The sequence below is a fragment of the Nymphalis io genome, chromosome 8, assembly GCF_905147045.1.
Source record: "Nymphalis io chromosome 8, ilAglIoxx1.1, whole genome shotgun sequence".
Taxonomy (NCBI): domain Eukaryota; kingdom Metazoa; phylum Arthropoda; class Insecta; order Lepidoptera; family Nymphalidae; genus Nymphalis; species Nymphalis io.
In genome coordinates this window covers 7,591,943-7,619,139 of record NC_065895.1, presented here as the reverse complement: position 1 = coordinate 7,619,139, position 27,197 = coordinate 7,591,943, and the positions used below count along the sequence as shown (strand labels likewise).

At 35.6% G+C, this 27,197-nt stretch overlaps 2 protein-coding genes across 8 annotated transcripts; one reads left to right on the top strand and one right to left on the bottom strand.

The window, feature by feature from the left end:
• The first annotated feature begins 78 nt into the window (after nt 1-78).
• On the top strand, nt 79-11,784 carry LOC126769852 (carbohydrate-responsive element-binding protein). Of its 5 annotated transcripts, none has more exons than XM_050488759.1 (17): nt 79-507; nt 2,037-2,143; nt 3,148-3,221; nt 3,304-3,429; nt 3,668-3,818; nt 3,895-3,990; nt 4,071-4,244; nt 4,317-4,607; nt 4,682-5,058; nt 5,142-5,363; nt 5,436-5,646; nt 5,849-5,973; nt 7,615-7,800; nt 8,552-8,679; nt 9,289-9,412; nt 9,795-9,924; nt 10,143-11,784. In XM_050488759.1, the coding sequence occupies exons 1-17, from the start codon at nt 215-217 to the stop codon at nt 10,262-10,264; spliced, it is 2,937 nt and encodes a 978-aa protein (XP_050344716.1). In that variant the 5' UTR covers nt 79-214; the 3' UTR covers nt 10,265-11,784. The 5 variants fall into 5 exon arrangements, with proteins under 5 accessions (XP_050344716.1, XP_050344714.1, XP_050344713.1 ...); XM_050488757.1 differs by having other exon boundaries at nt 3,644-3,818; nt 5,148-5,363; XM_050488756.1 differs by having other exon boundaries at nt 3,644-3,818.
• A 4-nt stretch (nt 11,785-11,788) lies between these two features.
• On the bottom strand, nt 11,789-26,245 carry LOC126769850 (ATP-binding cassette sub-family C member Sur-like). Of its 3 annotated transcripts, none has more exons than XM_050488753.1 (26): nt 25,916-26,245; nt 23,138-23,285; nt 22,668-23,043; nt 21,873-22,082; nt 21,434-21,763; nt 21,154-21,354; nt 20,622-20,922; nt 20,360-20,541; nt 19,951-20,266; nt 19,483-19,588; nt 18,301-18,452; nt 17,975-18,219; nt 17,670-17,888; nt 17,447-17,595; nt 17,247-17,363; nt 17,060-17,133; nt 16,858-16,985; nt 16,595-16,750; nt 16,193-16,414; nt 15,214-15,371; nt 14,905-15,100; nt 14,370-14,589; nt 14,152-14,276; nt 13,781-14,072; nt 13,366-13,565; nt 11,789-12,195 (listed from the first exon to the last, which is right to left on the bottom strand). In XM_050488753.1, exons 2-26 carry the CDS (start codon nt 23,272-23,274, stop codon nt 12,043-12,045), a joined length of 4,965 nt encoding a protein of 1,654 aa, XP_050344710.1. In that variant the 5' UTR covers nt 23,275-23,285; nt 25,916-26,245; the 3' UTR covers nt 11,789-12,042. The 3 variants fall into 3 exon arrangements, with proteins under 3 accessions (XP_050344710.1, XP_050344711.1, XP_050344712.1); XM_050488754.1 differs by having other exon boundaries at nt 16,858-16,979; XM_050488755.1 differs by lacking the exon at nt 17,247-17,363.
• Between the last annotated feature and the right edge of the window lie 952 nt (nt 26,246-27,197).

Here is a 27,197-nt window from a genome sequence, read left to right as displayed (position 1 = left end):
ACATACACTTAGGTGAAAATGTTAACTAGGTTTTTTTTTTCAAATCTCTGCAATAGCAACATTAATTACAAATGTCAGAAGGATGGAAATGGAAAAAAACAATGTGAGTGATAAGTGAAAATATGGCAAAATCAAAAAGTTAAGTTTTATTAAAGTAACATTTAGGCTTATTTCTTATCGACTAAGTTCCCTAAGTTTTAAAATATATAAAATAATGACCCACGTCGAGAAACGCCAAAGTCGCCCAGGCAAAGAGGCAATTCATTCTGGACATTTTATGGTATCACAATTCGAAGCTGAAGATCAGGATGATTTTGATGACCTAGCTATACCTGTACCTGATGAAGAACAAAACGCCCCTAAAGAATCTGCAGTAGCCACCTACACATTGCCTACGACCTCTGAGATATTTCAACATTCAGATAAAGAAGATAGTAAACAACATCAACAACTTTCTATTGAAATATCACTTACAAAATTATTTAAATGTATGACTTTAGCATATCGGTAAGTTTGATTACATTAATATTTTTAATAATTATTTTAATGTTCTTTGTACTGATAGGGTTAAATGAAGTTTATCAATATTATGGCAATATAAATTCTTTCTTCTCTTTATTTGTCTCTCCATGATTTCTTGAAAAAAAGAAAATATGTGGTTGTGCTATAGTAATTATGTTAAAGCTATAAACTAAATGTTTCAAAAATTAAAAAATACTGCAACATCTGGTGATTTAAATGAATCCATTCCTTTCATACCAACCAGTATGAAAAACGTACTGTTTATACTAACAACATTTAGTTTTTATATATAAATATCTATACTTTGATATTTTGAAAGATTTTCTGAAAGTAAGGAAACATTCATTTTGTAAATGGAATTGGTTTGCAAAGATAACAAAAGGTCATCAGAACCCGTACAAAAGACACAGGTCACTTGTTGTGATAACAGTCTGTAATACTTAGTTATAAACATACTGTATAAGAATAAATTTCTATATCAATAATTATTTTTGCTTTATTTAAACAAAATATATTATTTAAATAATACACTTTTTTTATTAAATTTACATAGATATTAAGATCTATGAAAATCTTTTTTTCTTTAATTTTATAAACAAATTTTAACTAACTCCTTTTTTTTAATTTTATAATAGTAATAGTCCTATCCATATCACTATAGGAGTTGTACTACGAGATGTAAATATTTCTAGGAAATTTATTTATAGTAAATTATTTTTACAATTTTTTGTTTGACATGGAATAACATACATTTAGTTTATATTCTTAAATACAATGATATTTTAACAATAAAATAATGAAATTTATAATAAATTGTTATAAATAAATGATATGATGTTATTCAGTTAAGTAGCTACTATGCATCCATTTACATTATTTGGGTGGTAAATACATCTTTATGAAGTGAAAAATTATATTTTTTATTATCTATTTTGTATAACCTTTGATCTGATAGTACTTAGTTGGTCTTTTTTTGAATATGTTTTGTTGTAGATCAGAAATAAATTTTATTTGTTGACCCATGTACACACATATGTCAAACAAAAAAATAATTAGCATTACTTTAAAAAAAACATTCAAAGATGTAATGTAATGTACTTATTCTAACATCAGCAGCTAGCAATAAACATACATGTCTATTTAGAGTGATAGAAATGATAAGATACAGTCAGGTTTCATTCTTATCAAACAGTTATTTATAATAAGCTTAAGATCACTTATTGATAGCAACAAAGATAAGTGGCTTACTGTGTGCTCATACAACAACCTTGTGTATCCCCAGTACGGTTTTACCATTAAGACTGTACTTGTATTTTTTGAATTACTTTAAATTATTTCAAAATCTTATAATGTGTAATTTCAATCGGTTAAAAGTAAAAATGTTTCTAATGGGTTCAAGAACTTTTATAGTAAATTTAATTATCAAGGTGCTTTTATCTAACAATAGTTTGTGACGGTGAAGCTTAAAAAGTATGGTAAGTTGAATTTAAATACATTTTATTAAAATTTCTCAGACAAAAACTAACTTCTCCAAAATGGAACCGTTTCAAAGGTATAAAACTGCGGTGGAAGGACAAAATAAGATTGAACAATGTCATATGGAGATGCTGGCACATGCAATGTGAGTTATACAATTAAATAAATTGAGTTATTTATAAATAAGTTGATGTAATTGCATATGTTTGAGAATTCATAATGCATAATAGATATCATAAGCAACTAATATGCATGAGTTTGATATTGCTAGACACATTATGCAAAATTATATTAAACCTTATGTTTCTATTACATTGATTGTATGTGTTCATCGTATTGTTGACAGTGATGTAATATACACATGTGGTTTTTTTGCGTCTGTTTTATATTCGGTACACAATTCTTTTAAATTCTTAATTGTTTTTAACATATTTGTTGATTAAGGTTTATGATATGATACAAGTAAAATGAATTAAACTTTATGTTTCTAATATCAAATATGATCAAAACAGTTTAAATAGAAAGTGCTTCAGTTTCAGTTTTGTAGTTTGAAGTCGTACTTATGGGGTCGCCTACCTACATTGATAAATATTCGATAATACGTATATATTACGAAACTGATTATTATGGACAGTAAAGTGGCCCTATTATTGATAACGTCCATTAGTAATTGACAATAGTATCTTCAGTACTCGAGCTGAGACGCTTCGAGGAGTATTATAATTCTCAAAATGTGCTGTCTATATTTCTCGCGATCACGGACGAGATGTAAAATTAAGACAAAAGTGTTATGATTTTTGTCTAGACAACGATTGCAGTCTTTGTGTAATATAGTTGCAACAATGTTTGTGATAAAGTAGTGTTTTCAATTTTCTCTATTATTGAGGTACGAAATAAAGGTCTTTTACAATACTGAAATAAACGTGTATATTTTTTATATTTACAACGCATGGTCTCCACGTGTGTGTCGACGCGAGAAACGGAGTGTTTTTTAAAAATAACAGTTTCATTTCAGTAATCGCTTTGCTAAAATATAGTAAACTAACAGATTGTCGTAAACAACTACAGAAAGTGTCAATTTTTTATCTAAAATAATCATGACAAAAGAAATTAAAGTTTGCAAATATTTTAATTGAAACATATTTTCAGTTATAAAGAAACAAAACACTTTAGTCTGCCAGTTCGCATCCCCATTAGATGTTGATACGCATGTGAAACCAGAGGTATGAAAAAATATATAAATAATAACAATATTTTTCCTTTATCCCGTTAAACGAAACAATTGATTACTTAAAATATTTTTAGACAACAATATTAGAAGGCAAATATTGGAAAAGGAGAGCCGAAGCAGTAATAGCGGAATATAAAAAATGGCGCATGTTTCATATTATGAGGCTCTTCGGCAAGGGGGACACCTCTGTCCAGGATTCGGTAAATGGCTTACTTAGTTTTTAGAGTCAAATATATTTGAAGCGCTTTTTGTGAGACTTAGCCTCCTTGCTTAAATATTATTTATGCTTATCACCGTATGGTCCTATACTACGTTTACATATTTGAAGAGTACGCGATGAACGTACCCGTAATCAACGAGGCTATTTACTGCTTATTCTAAATAATATAAATGCATCAATGCATCAATTTGCAGATGTCAAAACTATGCGGTTTTCAGATGTCGGACATGGACACAGTCGAGTCTCAGTGCAGCGACTTTGCTGCCAACATGCTCACCGATGAGGACTACCTGACCTTCATGAGTGACACACTCTTTTCAACCATCACAAATCATCAACCTTTCGCATTTCCAGATTGCAGGGAAATCGGTATTCTTATTTACTTCAAAAGCGAAAAAAATATTGATCTCTATGTCCTGTCATACAATGTTGTTTTCAATTTTAGCCAGAGGTGCAAGCTTAGCTGATTTCATTCAACCAAGCTTAGGTCCTTTGCAACCAAATCTCGATGATTTGATGGACACTCTTGAACCGTTCCAAGGTACAGCATTGATTTAAATATTTGGTGAAATCCTTATGATATTTAATTAGGAAATTGATTATATTTTTTATATTCTCTAGAGCTCCTGTCAAGTTCACGTTTGCCGCCTGTACCGGAAGAGACGACAATTTCTTCTGAAGATCCCTTATACAGGAGTGGAATGTCAGTAGATTCTTATAATCCGCAGAACTATATTGCTGACAGTCAAAATACTACAACAGTCGCAATGCCTACCAGTCAGATGACTATTCATGGTATTTGCGCTATTTTAATTTTATTAAACATTAAGTCCAAGAGCATAAATCTAAATAATTCCTACTTTCCAGGTACCAACAGTAACACCCAAATTATATCAATGTCTGAGCCAGCAAAAAATGACCAATTACGAGTGTACAATGGACGGCTGTTTGCTCCGTCAGAATTGTCTAATAATATTCTCGGCACGCAGGAGATGTTGCCCTCGTTTCCTCAGAACACTTATGAACAGCAAAGTGCAACGCACTCCGAACAAATGCATGGCAACGTCTACGCAAGTAAGTCGCCTCGAGTGCAGTTTGTTAATACGCAAACCAAGATTCTTCCTCAACAGGACACATGCTATCCTAAATATAATTCCGGTGAGTGATTTTTTTACTAGGTAGTAGTATCGGAGTCATTTAACCGTCATTTCATATTGGGTTCTCTTCCCCAGCTTTACCGCCATCACAGACCGCACCAGAAACTGTATCATTGCTACAGCAGCCGGTACAGAATTCTAAATATGCTTCCACCTTAGTGATACAAGGAAGAAGTGGGTACGGCCGAGAGAAACCGCGGTCTAGACTAAATCATTACTCGGGCCAGGTGGCGAACAACCACTACCATGGTTACTCGCAACCTCTGCAGAACCCAGTGCATGTGGCCCCACAGAACTATGAGGTGAGGCCGTCCGTGCGACACTCCCCGCCCCAAATGCAGTACCTGCAACCGAACCCGGTAGACTTTAAGGCGAAAACCTCAACGAACAGCGTCAACACGCGATCGTTTAAGTTGCCTTCGCCACCACTAGTTCCGGTAACCTCTCAACAGGTAACTCCCAAGAGTAACATTTCGATATCGATGTCAAGTCGTTTATCAATCGAGTATATAACGAGAGTTGGACGTCATGTCAGGTGCAGGTCGCGGTGGGTGTAAACGTTGTGAGCGGCCTGAGTGCGGCGAGTGCGAAGAGCGCCCGTAACAAGGAACAATACCGCTCGCACAGCTTACCACTGGGTGCGCAGCTTGGCGCAGACTGGGCGGTTAGCGCGCCCGCGCACACGCATACGCCCTCCCATACGCACACACACGCACATGCGCACTCGCTCGACGCCTCCAGCACGCACGCCTCGCGGGTGAGTTAAATACTTCTTCAGTACAATAAATGTCCTCGATCATGGAAAATTTAACTATTAATTTGTCGATAGACGCGCGAAGTAACTCCCGGAGCTATTCGCATCCGGTCGAGGTCGTCGTCGAGTGGCGTCTCGGCGGAGAGCGCGGCTGGTGGCGGTATTGGTGGTGGTGGGGGTGGAGGGGCCGTAACACGCCGTCCGCCGCCGCTCACGAGTGTGGCCTCCGAACCCACGCTGCCGCAGGCCAGCGTCATGCTCGCACAACTGCTTTCAGCTCAACACTGTTAGTTATATTTCTTACCACTTTCCTATAAAAAACTCATCTCAAATTTAAGATATGATGAAACCGAAATTGCTTATTTTCTTTTAAAATATTATATGAATTTTTATGATACTTTAATAAGTTGTTTATTTTGTTAGGTATTTCACGTTTTAAGTAATAAATGTATATCGTTTTATAACAAAACAAAGTTTCTTATTTTCAGCTCAAAGCTTGTATAAATTGAATAGTAGCCTAGAGGAAAGTGTCGGAGTCAGTGATCCCACAAAGTCCCCCGTCCTCAGAGGACAGCCTTCGCCCATTGGGAGTGATATCATATCGCCCCACCATGTAAGTATTTTAAATTCAATTATTTAATAATAACTAAAGTTAACTTCGTTAGCTTTTATTATGAAATAACGTAGCATAATGTTATCTCACCACGCCCCCCCGACGCGCCTCCAATTATTATTATCAATAAGCTTATAATTATCATAATTATTGTCATATGGTATTTATTAAGTTTTAATACTTATAAAATAAATGTGTTTCTTTTGGTCTAATTTATTTTGGATTGCCATAGAACAGAGACAACAGTTGCGTTATGATTAGTATTATACAATATTAATTTATAGAACTAATTATAAGTTTCATATTTATTTCTCAATCAAGAATTCAGTCTTATATGGCAATTTGTATTATATATTTAATATACGAACATTCCTTAGTACTTGGCTAAGAAGTTAGACGGGATTTTATTATTATTAATTAATTTATATTATTATATTATTATTAATATTTGCTAGATAAAATTTACTAAATTAATTATAATAATTTATTAAACATTCAAGTTGAAATTGAAATACTATTTTAATGTTCGTACAACACCAATTTATATGTAAATTACAGCTAGTACATAAATCTAAAATCGAATTATAAAAACATCCCAAATAGAACTATACACAAAAAAAGAGAAAACAAGGAAATAGCTTGATATAAAGATTTTTAGGTTAAACAGCGAAGTTAGAAGCAATCGGCCCGTTAGTTATCGAATAGACCGTCCGTTATCATTTATTTGCGAAATTCTTATCCTAATCAACGTGGTTTTGACGATTTGTGATATTGTTTTCATCGCCAATCACGCTCCCAACTGGTGCAAATTTCTGTCGCCTGATACCAGACTTCGATCCCGCGCCCGTTATCTTGGCCGAAGCAATAAAGCAACTACTATCTGTCTGTTGGTGCGTTTCTGGCAAGAGTTTGATAAGATCGTTGCGTAGACGAGCAGCGTATGTAGGCATTTTAACCGAGTGTAACCTTCGTGAAATGTCTTACTTCCTATATTTTAAAATAGGTCAGATCGAGTAATCTAAGAAGTAAACATTTGTGTACTTATACACTGATTATTTTTTATCGTCCACTGGTTGCTATATATTTATTTTAGAATTTAAATTAAATACGCCTCCTGTATCTTATAACTTTTTATGACTCTTTCTTATTTATTTTTTTTGAAAGACAACAGTTACTTTTGAGGTCTCATTATTTTTTTATATAACTTTATATTAAACCAAATAGAACAAAACCACGACGTATATAATTAAATTAACCGGAAAAAATTAAGGTTCAAATTTTTGTATAATTTATAGACTTTTATTTATAAGTAGGTTAAAATTTGATGTGATGTTAAAACATAAGTAAATATTAAAAAAATACCGTTTGGGTTAGATAACAAACAACAATATTTAAAAAAGTATAAAGAAACATAGAACTTTAATTTCTTTAAAGTGGGCTAAGATATAAGATAAGAATGCTTTTGACCGGATGGTTAAAAGCGTTTTATATACGTGTTTAAAAAGAGGGGAACACAGTTTTGACATTTGATTGGTAGTCACGCGGCTGACATTTGCACTCATGGCAGTTGAAAATTGAATTCGAACTGATGTGTACACGAATCGCAAAGCAGCGGTGGTCTAATGTACCCGTGGTCGGCAGTCGCGTGCGCAGTCGCTGTCGCCGCCGGGCTCGCCGGGCTCGGAGCGCGCGGGGTCGCCGCGGGAGTCGCGCGAGGCGCGCCGCACGCACCTTCACGCGGAGCAGAAGCGTCGCTACAACATCAAGAATGGTTTCGACACGCTACAGGCGCTCATACCACATCTCAACACAAATCCTGCCGCTAAGGTAGCTCTTAATTATCAATCAATATTTTTTCTACATTTTCTTTTTATTACTCCGAGATGATCTAGTGATAGAAGACGTGGGCCGTAACAGGAGAACCATGTTTAAACTCGCACCACTGAATTATTATGTACTTGACTTGTTAATATATCCATAAAAATATCGTTAGAAAACCAGGACGTTTGTTGGACAATTTAATAGGTGGTAGGGCTTTGTGCCCGTCTGGGTAGGTACCCTCTACTCATCAGATATTCTATCGCCAAACAGCAATACTTAGTATTGTTGCGTTCCGATTTGAAGGATGAATGAGCCAGTGTTAGTACAGGCACAAGAGACAACGTCTTCGTTCCCAAGGTTGGTGGCGCATTGGCAATGTAAGGAATGGTTAATACTTCTTACATCGCGAATGTCTATGGGCAGTGGTGACCACATAACACCAGGTGGCCCATTTACCCGTCCGCCTACCTATATATAAACATAAAAATAAATTCTAAATTTCGATTTTTTATATTCACATTTTTTATTTTTTAAAAGGTAACGACGCCTCTTTAGCAATTAAGACATTTAAGGGTTGTTACGTTACTTCTGTTTGTAGTTTTTTTACATTATTTAATCTGCCGAAAGCTAGAGCCAGTTTATCTACAGCAAGCAATTAATTTTGGTAACCTTTGATGACGCAGCACATAAACACACATACGGTTCTTCTGACCCGGCAGTCGCAACTACCACTGACATTGCAGTGTTTGATTTTCAGATAAGTAAAGCTGCTATGCTACAAAAAGGGGCCGAGTATATTAAACAGTTGAAGGCAGAGAGGAATCAAATAAAAGAAGAAATGGAAAGCTTACGACAGCAGATCGAATGCCTAAATAATTCCATTTCGTAAGTAACTTAACAATCTCATTATATGCGATAGTAAAAATATTAATCGATTTGTTACTTTTATACAAAGCGCCCTGTAGAGAAGAAGAGAGAATTTCTTCGGAGAAGTATAAAATAATAATAGTTTTTCAATAAATTAATTAATTATCTATTACTATAATTATTAATCGAGTAAAATGTATTCGCATAATTAAAAAAAAACGATAATAATTATTATTTATTTTGATAAATATAGATAGACGTAAAAACAACATTTTTTAATGACAATGCATATGACATTAAAGTCTAGTCGTTTGTGCAAAGTAGACAATTTGTCTCGTTTCGCTAAACAACATTTATCTTTGAATGGTCGATTACACGTTGTTGAAGATTGGAGACCTCAACACTATTATTTCAGATATTCCTTTCTAAGTACGGCTCGCTGCATTTCGTAAGATAACGTCGCATATTAAGATTTATTTAACTAAGTAATTTTCGCTCCATGGGAACGATTTGTAATTATATTAAACGTTTACGAATATGTTAAAAAAGATTGCAAGGCTCTTCCTAACATAATTATTAGACAAGTATGGAATGAACAGTGTAAAGACGTAAAGCCCGTTCCCGCAGCAACTGCCACTCGCTGCTGCCGGCGACGGGCGCGCCCGTGTCGCGCGGGCGCGCGGGCCGCCTGCGCGAGATGTTCGCCGCGCACGTGGCCGCGCGCACCGCGCACAACTGGAAGTACTGGCTCGTATCCTTTAAACGACTCACATTTTTGTACCGACCGAATAAATAAATCTACTGTCCGCTCTACATTCACAGCGCGAAAGCCGTGGAAAGCGAGTGTTGATCGTTTCGTGGCTTCACGGCGTTCCCCGGTCGGCTTCGGTTTTAAGTCTCGCGACAAAGTGTTCGCGCTGCGTGAAACTGACGAACGACACCGTGAACGTCGCGAGTGTTGAGAGCTATATTGGTCGCGCAGAGACCACGCTTGAATCGCGGCTAATATTTACGGCAGCGATTCGTGGGCCAGTGACGAGCCGGCTTACGACGACATAGTTCATCTTGTTAATTCGAAAATCGCTTGCCTGTGTCAATTTTTCTAGAGAGATAATTTCTTAACGAGCGTACAGTTCAGCGTAGTGAGCGCGGCGCTGGTGGAATCGTTCAGTGCGTGCGTGTCGTGCAGCAGCGCCGCCGACCTCGTGCGGACCACGCTGCTATGGGCCGAGCAGCACTGCTCGCTCGTCGAGATGCGCCCCGGTACGTAAGAGACGATGTTCGGGTTTCACCTTATTCTAATTTGCTATTTACATTAGGTATAAATAATGATTAAATTGACTTTGGCCGGCAAAAGATATCGGCCCTGAACTCTATCCGGTCATGTCATCTTTGAGAGTACGGAAATAGAAAGGGCGCCTATCAGTTGTGAGCAGTCATGTCATTTTGTATTTTTTAGTAACAAAGTTGTATTTCTGCAGCGGTGCTGAACTCGCTACGAGTCCTCTGTACGACGACTGACATCCTGACGAGTCCGGAGCGCCTCGCGGACGAGGCGCGCGCCGCCGCCGCCGCCGCCGGCGTCAAGCGCGAGCCCACGTAGCGAACACCGCCGACGCCGCCCGACTCCGCCCGACACCACCAGCCTCCTACCGACTTACCGTCCACCCGACCAGTCGTGAGAATTACGCCTTTCGGTGTAGAAAATTGCTTGTGATAAAATTACAAGTTTTAGGTATAACGTACCTACTTTTACCGTAATGATTATATCCCATTATTAGTAAAAGATACCCTTCGTTATATGAAATTTGTAATTTCATTATCGAATTGGTCGTTGTGTAAGTTTATTTGCAGCTTACTTAGGTATTGATTATCAATTGAGCCGAACATTACGCCGTGTTCGTGTAAACTTGACTCGACGAATGTAATCGATGTCTGAATATTAGTTACAGCGCTAAATAGAATGTGTGAAATCATTCCGTGGTAATGTTCTAATATACGTAGTACCTCTGTGAAATATTGAATTGATTATATCTAAATATTAATTATTTAATCATATTGCATTTGTATAATTATTTGAACTATTCTCAATAAGACGCATGCATATGAGTACAATGAATTTTACCTTTATTTTATATATTCATTGCAATCAAAATTGTAAAAGATGGACGAAATTGAAAATAATATATCAATTGATAATATTGAGACATTCAAATACATATTCATGAGGTATGTGCTTATACTGACTGGGTACGTTTGTTAGCGATTAGATTGCTTTGTACCTAAAATAATTAATACTCAACAAAGGCATTAACACAATGGCGGTGTTCCCGGCCATATATGAATATGTGCAATTAGTTTTGGTGTTCACATATTGATCTAACGATCAAAACGCACAATTTTAATTTTATTAATTTTGACGGGTATCGGTCGAGCTTAAACAATTCCGCAGTAAAATAAATGTGTAATGATTATCTGACAGTTGTATTTACGATTATTGGACAAAATATTTAATTTTATTAGTTCAATAATTTACGAAAATCAACGAATCTTAAATATTTTTAATCCAAATAAGACCGAGTGTATGTAAATACTAATATTAATTATAATGAAAGTGAATCAGTGACTTGTTATTGTGCCTTCTCTATTAATATTTGACAATGTAAGGTTTAAGCCCTTGTAGTTTCTACCAAAGATTGATATGTCCAATCTTATGACCACCGTGTGGGGACCTAATATTCCAAGCGTATCGCTGTGTGCGCGTCAGCTGTCCCGTCCCGTTGCAAGTGAATACCAATATAGTCATTAAGCGAAAAAAGAGAATTTATTAAATATGTCGAGATTTAATTTAGAATTACTATAAGTATATTTACGCGAGTAAGTAACTTTAAGTAAGTAAATATTTTTATATGGTTTGTGTCTTGACACGAATATTTTTATATAAACTGTATAAATCGGTGCCAACGTAAATATTGTTGTAATTTGTTATATAGTAATATAATTTTCTAATGTATCGTTGACTCTGGTAACACGTTGTTTGGAGGCGCAATCGCCCTCGAGTGAGCTTTAATGAGTTATTTGCAATTGTTGTTCTTATGGAAATACAGTTTGAAATGAAATCTACGACTCGTTTTATTATTCTATTTTATTCAATAAACGTCAATTGTGATTTATTATTTACATGTAAGTTATATAAAACGATCAAAATTACATTATTATTGCTACAAAGTAATTCGGTGGTCCTCGAAGTTATTAGACAAAAAAATAAGAGCAACTTCAGTCTTCTTTTTAAAGCGATATATTTACGAATTGTGTGCGAATAAGTAACCTACGACTCGGCGACGAGACACCGGGCTGAGCTCGGGTAACTTTGGACGTAATCTATCCGGAGTGACCAGGTTCAGTAGACCCGTTGCTACGTGCGTTGAGCGAGGCGCGCGGGCTCAGCAGCGAATCCATGTCGGCGCACTCTGAAGCTGCGCCGCGCTCCAACAACATGGCGCCGTCATAGTCACGTACGGATGATATGCGGTGCTGGAGATATACAATACACTACTTTATATATGTACGTGCGTGTGATAAATGTTAATTATTCATTGTTGGTTTCGTGGATATTTCGTAAGAAAAGAATTGACTTAAATTTAGAGGCGTAGCTTGTTCTTCATGGGCCCTGTATCATTTGGTACGGGATCTTTCTTCCTAACTGCGGCGTTCGTTCGTGATACATTGTTACACTTTGTTTTCTGTTTTTTTTTCTAATACATATATATTTTATAAGCACTGATGAATGGAGAAGCTTTGCGAATTTAGCGCCTTGACCGTCAAAGAGTTAAACTAGTTAATTAAATTTATTTTTTAAATGTGTATAATATTTTCACTTTTTCCCGGGAGCTTTAGCGTACGGCTTTATTTATTTATTTATTTAGTTTATTTATTTATTTAGTTTATTTATTTATTTAGTGTACAGGAAACAAACAGTGAAATAATTACAATAAAATAAAAAAAAATATATAAAACAATTCATAAACCAAAACAGTTTCCATTTATAAATTAATCATATGTAATTACAAAACAAGACATTTTTTATATTTAATAGGTGCATGAAATTACATAATTCATTTATATAATTTAATTTAATATAAATTTAATTTTTAAATCAAGAAAACATAATTTAATAATAAATAATCAATTTATAATTACATATTAAAAATGCATGAGTAAATTAAGGCTCTTGAGAGTATAATATTTCTTTTACTTGCAGTTTGAATTTTTTAAGGGAGAGATGAAATATATCACATTCAATAAATGTTTTATTGTACTGTTTAGATGATCTATTAATAAATGCATTTTAGGCTTTAGAGTTAGAGGGAGATTTTGGAAAACATTTTACGAATTTTGCTTACATGGGTTCGGGGCCTCTGTAGCTAGTGGGCCCCGTATATTTGATATGGCTACGCCCCTGATTAAAGTCATCCTCGTTCGGTGAGACCTTATCACTGTTTATGACAAGGGCTTTTTTGTCGAATTAATTTTTTTCACTTTTCGTATCTTTCCTAAAGACATGTTATGGGGTAATCGTTTTTAGGAAATATTTCACTCTAATATGCATAATAAAGTCTGGAAAATCATAATGTCTACAATAAGTTTGTTTTTTTAACCAACAAACTAAAAAAAGAGTAGTACATCAATGGAAAAATAAATTACCGCGACAGTAAGGATAGTAGCGTTAGGCGCGACGATGGCGATCGCATTCAGTAAAGCGCGCTCGGCGGTCGCGTCGAGAGCGGCGCCGGGCTCGTCCAGCAGCAGCGCGGCGGCCGGACGCGCGTGCAGCGCCGCGCGCGCCGCGCACACCCGCGCGCCGCGCCCGCCGCCCCACCCGCGCGCGCCGCACACGCTGCACTCTGCACGCGGACGGACGAGACCCACGTTTATCACAATTTTATAATATTTATTGTATGAATACGATAAGGAGACACTGCGACGAAATATAATGTATTTAAAAGTTTTGACAATATCTATCATTCTTCCTCAAAGCGACACATGCTAGTGGATATACCGTTCCCGAAAGTTCCCATAGTTTTTGCATAATTTAAAAAATTACATTTTGAAAACAAACCTAAACCAGCCGGCTGTGCAGTCACATAGTCAAACAATCCGACGGCTCTTAAACTTTGCCAAATTTCTTCATCTGTGTGTACAGCGAGTGGGTCAAGATTCTCCCGCAGTGTTCCCGAAAACATGACAGTTTCTTGTGGCAAAACCACCACTCGGTGGCGCAGCACACGCAACGGAACATGCGTAATGTCTTGACCGTCGAGCAATACGCGACCGCTGTGTATTGTCGTAGCGCCCGCGCAAGTCAATAGAAGTGAGGACTTCCCGCTACCACTACGGCCACAAATGGCGATCTAAAATATATAAAAAACCAATGAACGTACGCCGTTTATTCATAAAAGACGTATTGTATTTATTGCGAAATCACCTTACCCTTTGACCAGGATTAACTACGATATTAACATTTTGAAGCACTGGCGCTGATTCTGGATGGTGTTGAATAGTTACATCTTGGAATTCTATTTTACCGCTCCGTTGCCAATCCGTAGGAATAGGACCTTAACAAATAAAAGAGGTGATATTATTACACCTAAGTACAAATATAATACACATCTATATATAACAAATTAATTTATTATTATATTACGTACAGTCTTCTCTGTAATTCTCTTGCGGCACGTCGGTGTCGGTGAGCAGGCGCTGCACAGACGCGAGCAGCGTGTCTAGGTCCGCGCGGCCCTTGCCGAGGTGCGCGAGGTACGCTGGCAGCAGCAGCGAGTAGGTGCCCGCGAGGCCCGTGGCCGCACCCCCGATACCGCTGTACAGGGCCGCGGCCAGCGACACGAATACGCTGCACGCACCCATTACGTCCTGTTATTTGTTAACGATTTTTATCGTTATTTCATATTGACTGGATATTACTTGACATAAATTATAGTATTTCAGTATCTAATACCAGTAAGCATTTAGTTCAATAAAAAAAATAAACTTTTTAACTAGTAGCAAATAATTACTAATAGCTATTTGCATACATGCACGAGTTGTGAATATGTATTGTTTTTAAGCTAGATGTTATTACTTTTTCCTTTTACGGGTTGACTAAATTGAAGTTTTTTTTTTAAATTAAAAAGTAAAATTACAGTATATATATTTTAAATTATCGACAATTCAAAATATTGTTATTACCAATGTAAGGCTTAACCAACGATTAGCAGAATTGAGCAGCAACAAAGCGTTGTGGTTGCGATCGAGTCGACGGCAGAAGGCGTCGCGCATGCGTGGCCGCAGGCATCCCGCGCGCACTGTGACCGCGCCCGACAAAGTCTGCGCCGCCAGCGACACTGCTCGCGCTGCGCTCTCAGCCTCTGCATGTTGAAGGGTCCTGCGGTTCAATATAGGCTTATTACTCATCGAATAACACTATGCCCTTTATATTGTCAAAATTTGTATGCTTGTCTCTTGTTATATTTATTATCAATTTGTTCCCAACCTTACCTAGCATTCTTTAAATAAACAGATTGTAACACAATGTACATAGCACACGCTGGAATTATTGCGAGTAAGGTCCATGGCGACGCTATTACATTAACAAGAATAGCAGCTCCACAAAGTAATGCTAGGTGAACCCATCTGTTCACAGCCGTTGGCAACTTCTGTAATGACAACATTGGATATATTATTACATATTTTTAAAAACCTGCCTCGTTAGTCTAATAGCTAGTTTGTATAGCCACCGAGATTCCGAGGTCCTAGGTTCAAACCTGAGTCTCGGGACGGGCCAAAAAAAAATTGTTATTTCTGAAAAACTTATAGTATATACTAAGGGCTACGTAGTCAAGAAGTTAGCAATGTTAAGACTTGTGCCTCGAAAAGCACATAAAGCCGTCGGTGTTGCGCCTTAACTGCATCCAACATTTTATGAGGAAATAGAAAGTGCAATTGTTTTAACACATACGCTTGTTTACAGTAACAGTACAGTAACAGCCTGTGAATAGCCCTTTTTTGAGGAGAAGGTTTGGAGCTTATTCCACCGCGCTGCTCCAATGCGGGTTGGTGGAATACACATGTGGCAGAATTTCAGTGAAGCACACACACACATGCAGGTCACGATGTTTTCCTTCACCGTCAAGCGCGAGATGAAATATAATAATAAATTAAGCACATGAAAATTCAGTTGTGCTTGCCCGGGTTTGAACCCACGATCATCGGTTAAGATTCACGCGTTCTTACCACTGGGCCATCTCGGCTTGTTTACTATAATATATTCTGCGCAGTTGGTTATTCTTCTAGAACAGGTTAATTTTTATCGTTATTTTTTATTTTTTACAATAAAAAAATTAATATTTAAAACTTTTTACTTGCAAGGGATCTATTTACTAGTAATGTATCCCAAAATAATATCCACGGTAATAAAGGCGTCAGCCTATTATATTATTAGGCGTTAGCTTAGTGTTCCTCATAAATATGACTGTACCTTATCAACAACAAGTGTATCAGAAGAGAAGCGGTGTATCGTATCTCCAGCCGAGCGTGAGTTGTGATAGTGCAACGGTGCATGGAGCGTAGCATGCAGCAGACGCTCATGTAGAGTACGTCTCGAAGCAGCACCGGCACATGCGCATGCGACTTGTGCACAGCCTGCAGCGCATATCGCGCCCACGCACCACAGCGCGTAAACACGTATCATGTTCCATATCTGGAATTATATATTCCAGTGTTTATCTCATATGTATTAGTTAATTCAATTAATTAATGTTTCAATTAAAATTAAAAAAAATTAAGGCGTTACATTTAAAAAAAATAGTATTTCAAACAAAGTAATTTATAAATAAAATACAAATATATATAACAAATTATAAATATATAAAATTTGAACCTCTTGATCGGATAGTAGAGAGCGTGCATTCTCTGTAGCTAGATGCGAGAGCCAGTAATCTGAAGCAAGTGCTACCGCCTGTGCCGCCACGGCGACCACACAGTACGCGGCGCCCCACCATCGGCACGTTTGACTGTATTTCCACCAAACCTTGGACTGTACGCGTATAGGTGTTGATAAGTAGATTAATAGAATTCACTGTCACGATACACTTTTATATATTAATAAAATCATATAATCATTATGGCTTTAAATTAAATCACCTCGTCCAGAATATGTTCATCTTCTATATTAGGCTCTGGCATGTCTTCCTGCGCAGTATACGTCTCAATTCCATTGCAAGTGGTAGAGTTGAACGTTGCCTCATCGGATGGTTCTTCCACTACTGTCCCTTATCATTTTAGATAAGATTTTAATATATATAAACCTCTATATTTATAACATGTAAATAATAAAAGAGTGTACCATTATTTTGTGTTGAATGAGTTGACGTATCCGAATCAGAGCTTAATATTCGAAGTAAAATCCTCGGCGTCCATCTGTAAATACAATTTTTCTTTGTGATTTTGACTAAGATTTAAATGCGAGTTTAGCAGATATATCTACGTTTACAAATAACACACATGCTACATATAAAGTGTTTTATTATTACCTGGATATTGTATGATACGGTCGGCGGCTTAAAAATCGTCGCAATAAGCTTGCTTCATGCTGTAAGACTTCATTAGATTCATCTGCACTAACCGCGCGTCGTAAGTCACGATACCATCTAATTTTTTATGTTTCAATGGATGTTAGAAAAACTAGAAAATATCCATATTATTACTTGTAAAAGACTCAAAGCTAACTCACTTGAAGTTTTGATCAGTCGGAGACGGAGAGGAAAATTGACGTGATATTGGTGGCCGCGCTCGCTTTGCAATTTGACGCCAACTGCCGCCCGCACACGTGGGCACCTCTGTTAAAAGATGGGCTCCGACTACTTCGTTGATGCCCACATGCTGGCATAATTATATTTTACAGACATTAACAAAGTTGAATCTCAATTATAATAATCTACATTTGTACAACATACCTTAGCATCATCTGACATATTTCTCTGAAACTGCAACCGGCTTATTGCTCGAACAAGTTGTTTTCTTTCGCGCGCAGCACCTCCGGTTGGACCCGCGCCGGTCCGTAATGCTGCTGCACGGGCGTCGGCAGCCAGTCGTGCCCACTGACTTATAACGCCTTCAGACATAGTATTAAGACGGCCGACTTCATTTACACGGCCGTCTCCCATTGCTATTATCTATTTAATAATCAAGTATAAAATGATGTTGACTTTCATTATTTTTCTAATGTATAATATTTCTCGAATAAAATAAACTAACTTACAAAGTCCGCGTAATGTAAGACCTCTAATCTGTGCGTGGCTAATATCACTGTACGACCGGAACGGGCGGCAGGAATGAGCGCCCTCGCGACTAAATGTTGCGCCAATGTCACATCTAAAGCACTGAGCGGCTCGTCAAGTACAATGAGTCTCGCTTTGGAGTATAAAGCACGTGCGACACACAAGCGAACCCGTTGTCCTCCTGACAGCGGCGTCCCATAGCTTCCCAATTGAGTGTCATCACCATCTACAATTGTATGTATTCTTTATTTACCTCATATATTGAAACTGAATTCTATTGTGAAAAAAAGAAAAAGATATATATTACCCGGTAACAGCTGCAAGTCAGGTCGTAATCCGGTGGCACGCAGGACGCGAGCATACCTTTTCGGGCACCACGCACTATCCATCAAAATATTATCTCTTATCGAGCCTTCAAGAAGCCAGGGTGGCTGACCAGCGTACCATGTTGAACAATGACTATAATTGAATAATTATTGTGGTTTTTATTATTAAAATTAAAACACACGATAGAAAAACAAAATCATAACAAAATAATACTAAACATCTTATAATATTACATGAGCAATTCTTATATATAATATACATATTTATTTGTGTGTTTCGGAATCAGCTCTAACGATTTACTTAAATTTTTGTATTTAGATTATATTCAGGTGTATTTACAGAAGAAACGCATTTTTTTCAAAAAAATCATAATAATTTAACTAATTATGTATTAGGGCCGAGCGAAGCGCAGTCGATCCGAACTACTAATCTAATTAATATGTGAATCTAAAATTAAAAATTGATTCCGTTACGTCTGGTATCTAATAAGAGGTCATATTATGTATTCAGGTCTTTGTGTGAAAGGTACGCGAGTCGTGAATGTAATTTAATATAGATTTAAATCGATAGTATAAAGAGTCGGATAACTAAAGTTTCCAATTCTTATATTAACTGTGTTTGTAGAAATATTTGCTTCGATAGACATCTTCAACGTTCACCTATTGCCTTATTGGCTACTACTCCAGTGACTAGATATAAGGCCGCAGATCCCGAGGTGTAAATAAAATTATTGCGTTTTCTGTCGAGAAATCATCTCAGAAGCAGCCTGGAGTCTAGAACTGGAAATGAGTATTGTGTGTATTCTTCCGTGCCCTGGAAGCACGTAAAACAAGTGGTCCTGCGTCTGAACTCTTTCCGATCGTGTCGGATTGCCGTCCCATCGGATTATGAGTTAGGGAATAGAGAGTGCACCTGTGTTTGCATGCGCACTTGTGCCCTATAATATGTTCTGCGCAGTTAGTTAATCTTTCTTTAGATTAGCCGCTGTGGCCGAAATCGGTAGACATCATCATCATGTCCAGTTCAATAAATACGTTTTATAAATATGGTGCTTTTATTTAGATTTTCATGGATTTAGTACAAATATGCTTTGAAAATTAATTACCTCTATTTCGTGCTTATACTTTTTGTGTGATAAATAATATTTTTAAAAAATTCTTACACATTTACATTAACGTCTCCCCTTTCTTGATACATTTCTCCCAATATTGCAGAGAGCAATAAGGATTTACCCGAACCAGAAGCTCCAACTACCATAATTAATTTTCCTGAAGCAAAATGTTAAAGTAGTGTGAGTTTTAGCAAAACAGTTTTTTGGAATATTGTTTTTATTCAATAGCAAATTTCATATTTAAAAATAAATGTTAAAAAGGTGAAGATTGTACGCGTTTGAATGCGCAGATCATATGGAAAACAATCCGCCTTGAATCATTCTATAGTTTATTTATTGAAGAAGATTTTATAAATCCATACTAACATCCTAAGGAATAGAGCAGTAATCATAATCGACAATCAATATAACAAAAAATATGAAAGTCCAATCAAATTTTAATGAAATTAAAACCGCGAAACACGGCTTCTTTGGCATTTAATACATATACGTTTGCGTATAGTATTTAGTTTAAATTACCTGATGGTATATCTAAATTATCAATCTCTAGCCACACATTATCCTTCATTTTCCAAGAAAAAGCAGCATTTGTAAACCTTATTAAATATTCCTGTCCTTGGACAATCGGTGCACTGCTAAACCCCGAGTGTTCATTGTCATTATTTAAATCAAATTCTTCCCTTTCAGAAAAAAGATTATCTTCTGGAATAACATCAAGAAAAGCTTCGTATACATTGTCCGCCGATTGCTTAGTATATGAATTGTCATTAGTACCATCTCGCGTATTACAAGACTCTGGAAGTTCCAAGAAATCTTTTATCCTTTTTGTGCTGACCTAAAGATTAAGATTTTCTTTATTTATTGGTAGTCTAACGTCAAAGGATATGTAAATATTAGTATATTTTTGATAGTTATAATACGGGCTTACCATAGCTTGTATGATCATAAACAAAGTTACGGGTAATATTAACAGTGGTATCGTCAGCTGATTGAAAAGTGCCAACCCAGCAAACACATTAATACTGTTTAATGTATTTGTATTCTCAAGATAATAGTGCGTTGTAAACGTTATAATTGTAATTAATGCTGCGGAAACTTGTGTCGTAAAATCTGCAATATTAGGTAAAACCAAAATAAATAAATGTATATTATCGAAATTTATACAAACTAACTATTTCTCGATAACTTACTTAGTAATCCCCAGTACCAAGAATCTTTATTGAGGAGTTTTAATTCGACTTCTCTCAATTGTAATATTTTTTCATTGAACAAGTCTTCCCATACGTATAATTTAATGACATTCATACCCTGCAAAATTTCTGATATTTTCGAAATTCTATGGTCCGTACATTTTGATATATCTCTAGAATTGTCTGATATTTTCTTCCCAATGAAAAGTTGTAACGGAGTTATAAGACATAGGCTGGTAACCGAGCCTATTATCGCACTATAACCCAATTTTGTATAAAGTAAATACAGTATAACAATAACCTTAAAAAAAACGTAATATTAACAAACAAAACGTATTACAATAGTAGTTATGTATAAAACATTTAACTTTTTATATTATAGCGTAATAAAATTTAAAAATAAAACGAGAATGCAATGCAAAATATTTAGGAAATTCTTTTGCAATATTATGGAATTTTACCTTAAATTACTATTCTGATCTGTTTAAGTACTAAATAATAAATCATTATGATTTTATATAATCATACTTGCCTTCAGTGGTATGGCCCATGTATAATGGAAAACCCATACGCATGACATAATGTTATATGTATCCTGAGATATCAAATTCATAAGAAGCCCTGATTGTGTATTAGCGTCATCTTCGGGATTATGAAGTAATGGTGACTCCTCACTTACATCTGCGTCTGTAGACCAACATGCTAATCGCGTACATTTATCGTAAATCATGCTCTACAAAAGATTGTTCAACCAGATTACACATGGCTCTTCGTATTGTGTAATTGATATACATTTATTCCTTTACACTTACCTGTAAAGCCATTTTTAGTCTAGAACCTTCCACCATAAGTAAATGAGTGGAATTTTGTGACAGTAACGCTTGAATAATAAGTGCTAAAGTTAGAATAACAAGCACAACGTAGCCATTCGAAAAAAACTCTTGTACGGTCACTTCAGGTGCCACGTTGTCGATTTTCGTTTCATTTTCCATGTACAAAATTAAAGTAGCTAAACCTAACGCTGGAATGACGCTTGATAAGTCGCTGAATAATCTCAATATTCCTGCAATATAGAAGTTCGGCCACACCATGCGAACGTAACATTTCCATATACTGACTGTGTTACCTTTATTGATTATAGCCTGAAAATTAATAAAGAAAATATTATTAGAATATTGAGAAGCTGCTGTATTAAAAATGTCATTTACTAAATAAAGTAATAATAAAGAACTTCGGATTTTTGTAGATTACCTTAAATTTTTTAAAATGTTTTTTTGCGGTTTCATCTTCAGGTACTTCTTTCAAATCCTCATTGTCTAGATGTAGACGATAGCCTTTATATAAAAATGTGTTTAGCCAAAAGAAGGTAATTTTCGAGTAAAAGTGGGTGTCATTATATAAATATAGCGTATTTTTAGATTCTGTAGAACTTTTTATGCGGCAATTTGAACGTTTTGTTACCTGAAAGATTAAAGTGGTACAGCATCATATTACAATATAATTACAAACCGTTATAATAACAATATTATATAAAATTTCAAGTTTACAGCAAAAGTCGAGTTCCGGAAATTATAAGAAGAGTGGCGCCAGACGTGCGTCTCGTGGCTGGCGTCTGGCGTCTTCTGTAAGTAAGTACTTTAACGAAATAATTTTATTGAGTCACTGTACGTTTATGGGATGATCACCCAGCTGTACAACTAAGAATTACTAGATCTATATACATAACTATAAATTAAAAACAAAATCTTTTGTTCCTCATTAGTAGCTACATTATAATCCACCGCAAAACAGCAGTACTTGGTATTGTTGTGTTCCGGTTTGAAGAATGAGTAAGCCAGTGTAATTACAGGCACAAGGGACATAACATTTTAGTTCCCAAGGTTGGTGGCGCATTGGTGATGTAAGCGATGGTTAACATTTCTTACAATGCCAATGTCTATGGGCGTTGGTACCATTACCATCAGCTGGCCAATATGCCTTCCTATGCTATATATAAAAATATATATATTTAAAAATATTAACATTATATTACTTTAAACTACTTACTTCGTCATAAAAGCATAACCAATCCACTCCAGACATTATAAATGCTAAAAATATTCCTACTCCATGCAGATACACTTCGACGTGGTTGTGAGGAACCCCAACGAGTAGAAAACGATATGTGATTGTTGCTGATGAGGCTGATGATAACAACCAGTAAATAGCTAAATAAAGAATTGGGGCCGTTGAGCGCCGAGTCCATAAAGTTATATGCATTGCTGCAGCAGCAAGCCAAGATAGAGGAGCCATTAATGAGGCAACTAGGCGCATGGTGTGTCCAGGACGAAGAGAACCTGAGGCGGCAACACAACACCATACCACTCCTAGAGTCAGACTTACTATTCCCCGCGTATTTTGCCATTGCCATTTGATACCACACCTATAATATTAAAGTTATTAGAAGTGATTCAAAGAAAGAAAGTAATTCTAATTCAAATTGATTAAACTTTGATAAGGATTTAGTAAATACACACCAGCGAGGCCGCTGCGTGGAACAACAGCAGATAAGTGCGGTGGAGATGCTAGCGCAATAGAGGTTGAGCGAGTGTAGCGCTGCGGCGAGCGCAAACGCCTGGCACAATCCGTCGCTGTGCTGGCATACCGCATCCATTTCTTTCACGCCTCAAGAAATAAAAAAATGTTTCAAATGTTAGTTTCAAAACTCATATCTTATAAAAAATTGAATACTATTTCTTTAAGAATATAAAATTACAACATAATTAATAAACATAATTACTCGATGAAATTATTGCACATGTAAAAACGACAACGGCAATTACCTACGAGTATTATTAATAATAATTAATAAAAATTTATAAAAATTAAAGTTTTTAAATCCGCTTACGTGCCGCGCCTATCGGAAATATAGAATTTCAAAGTTGATCAAACTAAGCGCTCAAATGTTGAGCATTGAACTCTCTTATGACGTCACTTCTCAGCATAGCTGAGTTCAACGAGCTCATAGTTAGTAGCGTGGTTAGTAATTTTGATATTTTAGTAAAAACGATGTAACTTTTATCCCAGAATGATACGTTCTGGCTTGACTCCGGTTATTTATTGTAAAATATTCGCCAGATTTCGTGAAGAATAAGGACCGTAATTTTACCAAAATATAGGAACATAACGCAGGGCGCCCCAAAACGTATAATAATATAATATTTTTATGGCGACTTGTGCCATTTATATACGAAATAGCATATTTCAGAGGGCGCAACTATATTCCGGTTGAATACGGCCTAGTAACAAAAAAAACTTGCGACATCTAGCGGTAATCGGATTGAAGATGAAGTATACCCTCGTGGCGAACTTAAGACATCAACCGGAACACAATAAAGTAATATGAACACGTTATATAAGACTAATTACATTTATTATTCGAATCTGTTTCATTATTATCTCGAGCAAAGGAAAACAGAGATGGATAATGTAGTGCGCTTGTACTACACTTACATATCTCCAATAAAGAAAAAATAATCAAAAACTAATTGACCGATTACAATGAAAGTTTATTATATTTTTTCGGTTGACGCCTATTTCTATAAAAAAATTCTAGATCTCAAAAGTATCTGAAACAACACTAACTCAAGCCCCCATGGCTTGAGAGTTTGTAAAGTTTTGAACGATAAGAGCCAATTAGTAGATTTTTGTTTAACATATCAATAAATTGGTATCAGTAGTAGGTAGGTATTCATAAGTAACACTAAGCAATACTGACTATTTTAATATTAGTTAATTACTTAAATCGTAACTAAATGTAATCGTACTTGTCCGAAGTCAGGGCCAATAACAAGTTTTATAAGTTTTTTTTTTCAATGTAGGATGAACTTCTTTTATACTAACAGACATAATAAAAACAGTTATTGTACTGATAAAATAAGAATCCTTGACATAATTTATCGGAATTTACAGAACATAAATAAACGAAATGAACTCTGGCATACAAATATTATCTGCAATTTCTTAAACATTTATTTTTATTTAATAATAAATAGAAAATTTTAATAAGTCAGCATGAGTAATGTTAACACCATAATAACGTTACAAAATAGATTGATAGGCGTGTACCTACATATTATTGCAACATTTTATTGAAATGTAGTCTTTAAAACACTGCAGTGCGGTTTGTTCTGCTCAATTCACAACAAACAGAGCTCTATACCAATTTAGAACATCCGGGCAAATCATAATTATATATACATTGTCAAAGAAATATGTAACAAGTATATATACTAATTATTTATTAAGATATACAGTCGTTATATTCGATCACAAAATCAATATGTATTTATATTAATTGAAGTAATATTAGATTCTTGGTTTTCTATTGACATTTAATGGCGAATAAAACCGTGAAATCGTATCTTTCACAGTAATGTAAAAAATTAAAAAAAAATTGACTAAATAAAATTGATTTTTACAAGACTTCTAAATAAATCAAGCAATATTTAGATATAATAGTTACCTTCCTACAACAAAATGCATCCGGAAATTATAATAATATAAATAAAGATAGGTACTAGTATTTCATATAGTAGACTTAGTTACTTATGTAGAAGATACTTGATTCAACTTTCAAACTGGTAGTCGTCTATTAAAAGAAGTGATAGTGAAAAATAATCCAGTTCAGTAAAATTTTTTAATGACCCAACAACATAACGAAGTTGCTATTTGTTGTATGAAAGTTTAGCAGGTAATTTCCATTTTAAAGGTACATCTACGATCGGCGATAACAACTTTGTATATTTTTTCATCATAAAACGATCGACGAAGTAGGTATCAACTGTTTGTAAGGGCTGCCTGCCTCCAGTCAACATCCTGCTACGGCCGATGTAAACATTTCACGAGTACTGCTTCTAAAGAAATGCATACCATATTTATATTATTATTTTTTTTTTAGAAGCAAAAAATTACAATTACTATTTGATATAGGTATTTGATTTTTATTTACTACTTTATGTTAAAATTAATTGCCCGTTCCGACTTGGATACACGTACGGGTAATATTCAGTTTTTCAATAAAGTAACGCCTTTGTTTTTTTAATTTAGCTGAAAATTATGTTCTAAATTTTAGATTTATTTTGGATAGGATTTGCGTAAAATCCCTTTTTAGTGTATACGTCGTGAAGGAGTATCTATGCTAAATTTAAATGAATCGAATCGTTTTGGAGATTTCGTGATGAGTCAGTCAGTGATATTTTGATAATATATTTATTATATAAATAAAAAAATGATTACGTTCAAGTTATACCTACCCTACTAATGAAGTAAAAGCACTCGTAAAAAATAGTTCTCACGCACACAGATGTCTTATTTAATTAAAGTTAAAAAACATCACCAACAATTTATATGTTAAACACTTGAAATTTAAATGTTTATCGAAGCCAATTCACATTTAAGACCGCACTGTAGGAAACAAGAATAAATTATAATATTTTTAAACGATTGCGCATTGTATTCATGATGATTATGTCGCGTATAATGGCATGACGGTCGTATAGTGTTTTATATTCGTGAGTCGATTGTGTCGTTAAGATCGAAGAGGCGCCCCCATACACACGAGCAACGCCAGCCTTCCGGACACACTCGCGAGAGACTGAATGCGAATAGCATATAGCGAACGGACTCCGTAGTAAGTAGCATTTAAATAATATTGAGTTGGAACCTTATTCTGTGCGGTTATCAGCTGCCTGCATGTCGCTTTAGATCACTGCACTCAGCTCTGCAGTTACCGTTTTGCTTGATGCATTTATATTCAATTGAATTAAGAGTTTCATTGTTAGAAACTTATAGTTTTTCTATGTACTTTTATTATGTATTAGTGTAGTGAAGTCCACAGCGGGAGTTGCGGAGAAAGAGCGGGGCACGAGGTCGACGAACAACCTACATTTTACTTACCGTGTTTATTATGCCCTCCTTTTCTACTTAGCTCAAGTAATTTTTAATGCGCTGCTTTTGTTTTATGCATCATAAACACTAACATCATAGACACTAATTAGGTTGACTTTTCATATTTTAACATTACTTTACCCAGATGATCCGACATTTCTCATATTAATCTTCCTAATGTAATATTAGAAGGCAAGTTTACCTCGTAGATACCTGTTTATTTTCAATTCAGAAATGCTGCTAGCATTCTTGTCACCATTCCACGCGGTCTTGATAAGAACAGTATCTATTTTTGTATTTATTTAATACTTTAAATGTATTATAAAAAAAAATTAAAAAATGTTAGGATTGTCGGTGTGGGCATTTTTCAAACGGATCCCGCGAAATATATACTTATATCTATTTTAAAAAGAATAATAGCAATGTCCGTTTGTTAAGAAATTACTAATATTACGCCTCCATTAAGGATGATTTTATTTTTTTATAGAATAGGAAGGCGGACGAGCATATGGGCCACCTGATGGTAAGTGGTCACCAACGCCCATAGACATTGGCATTGTAAGAAATGTTAACCATCGCTTACATCACCAATGCGCCACCAATCTTGGGAACTAAGATTTTATATCCCTTGTGCCTGTAATTACACTG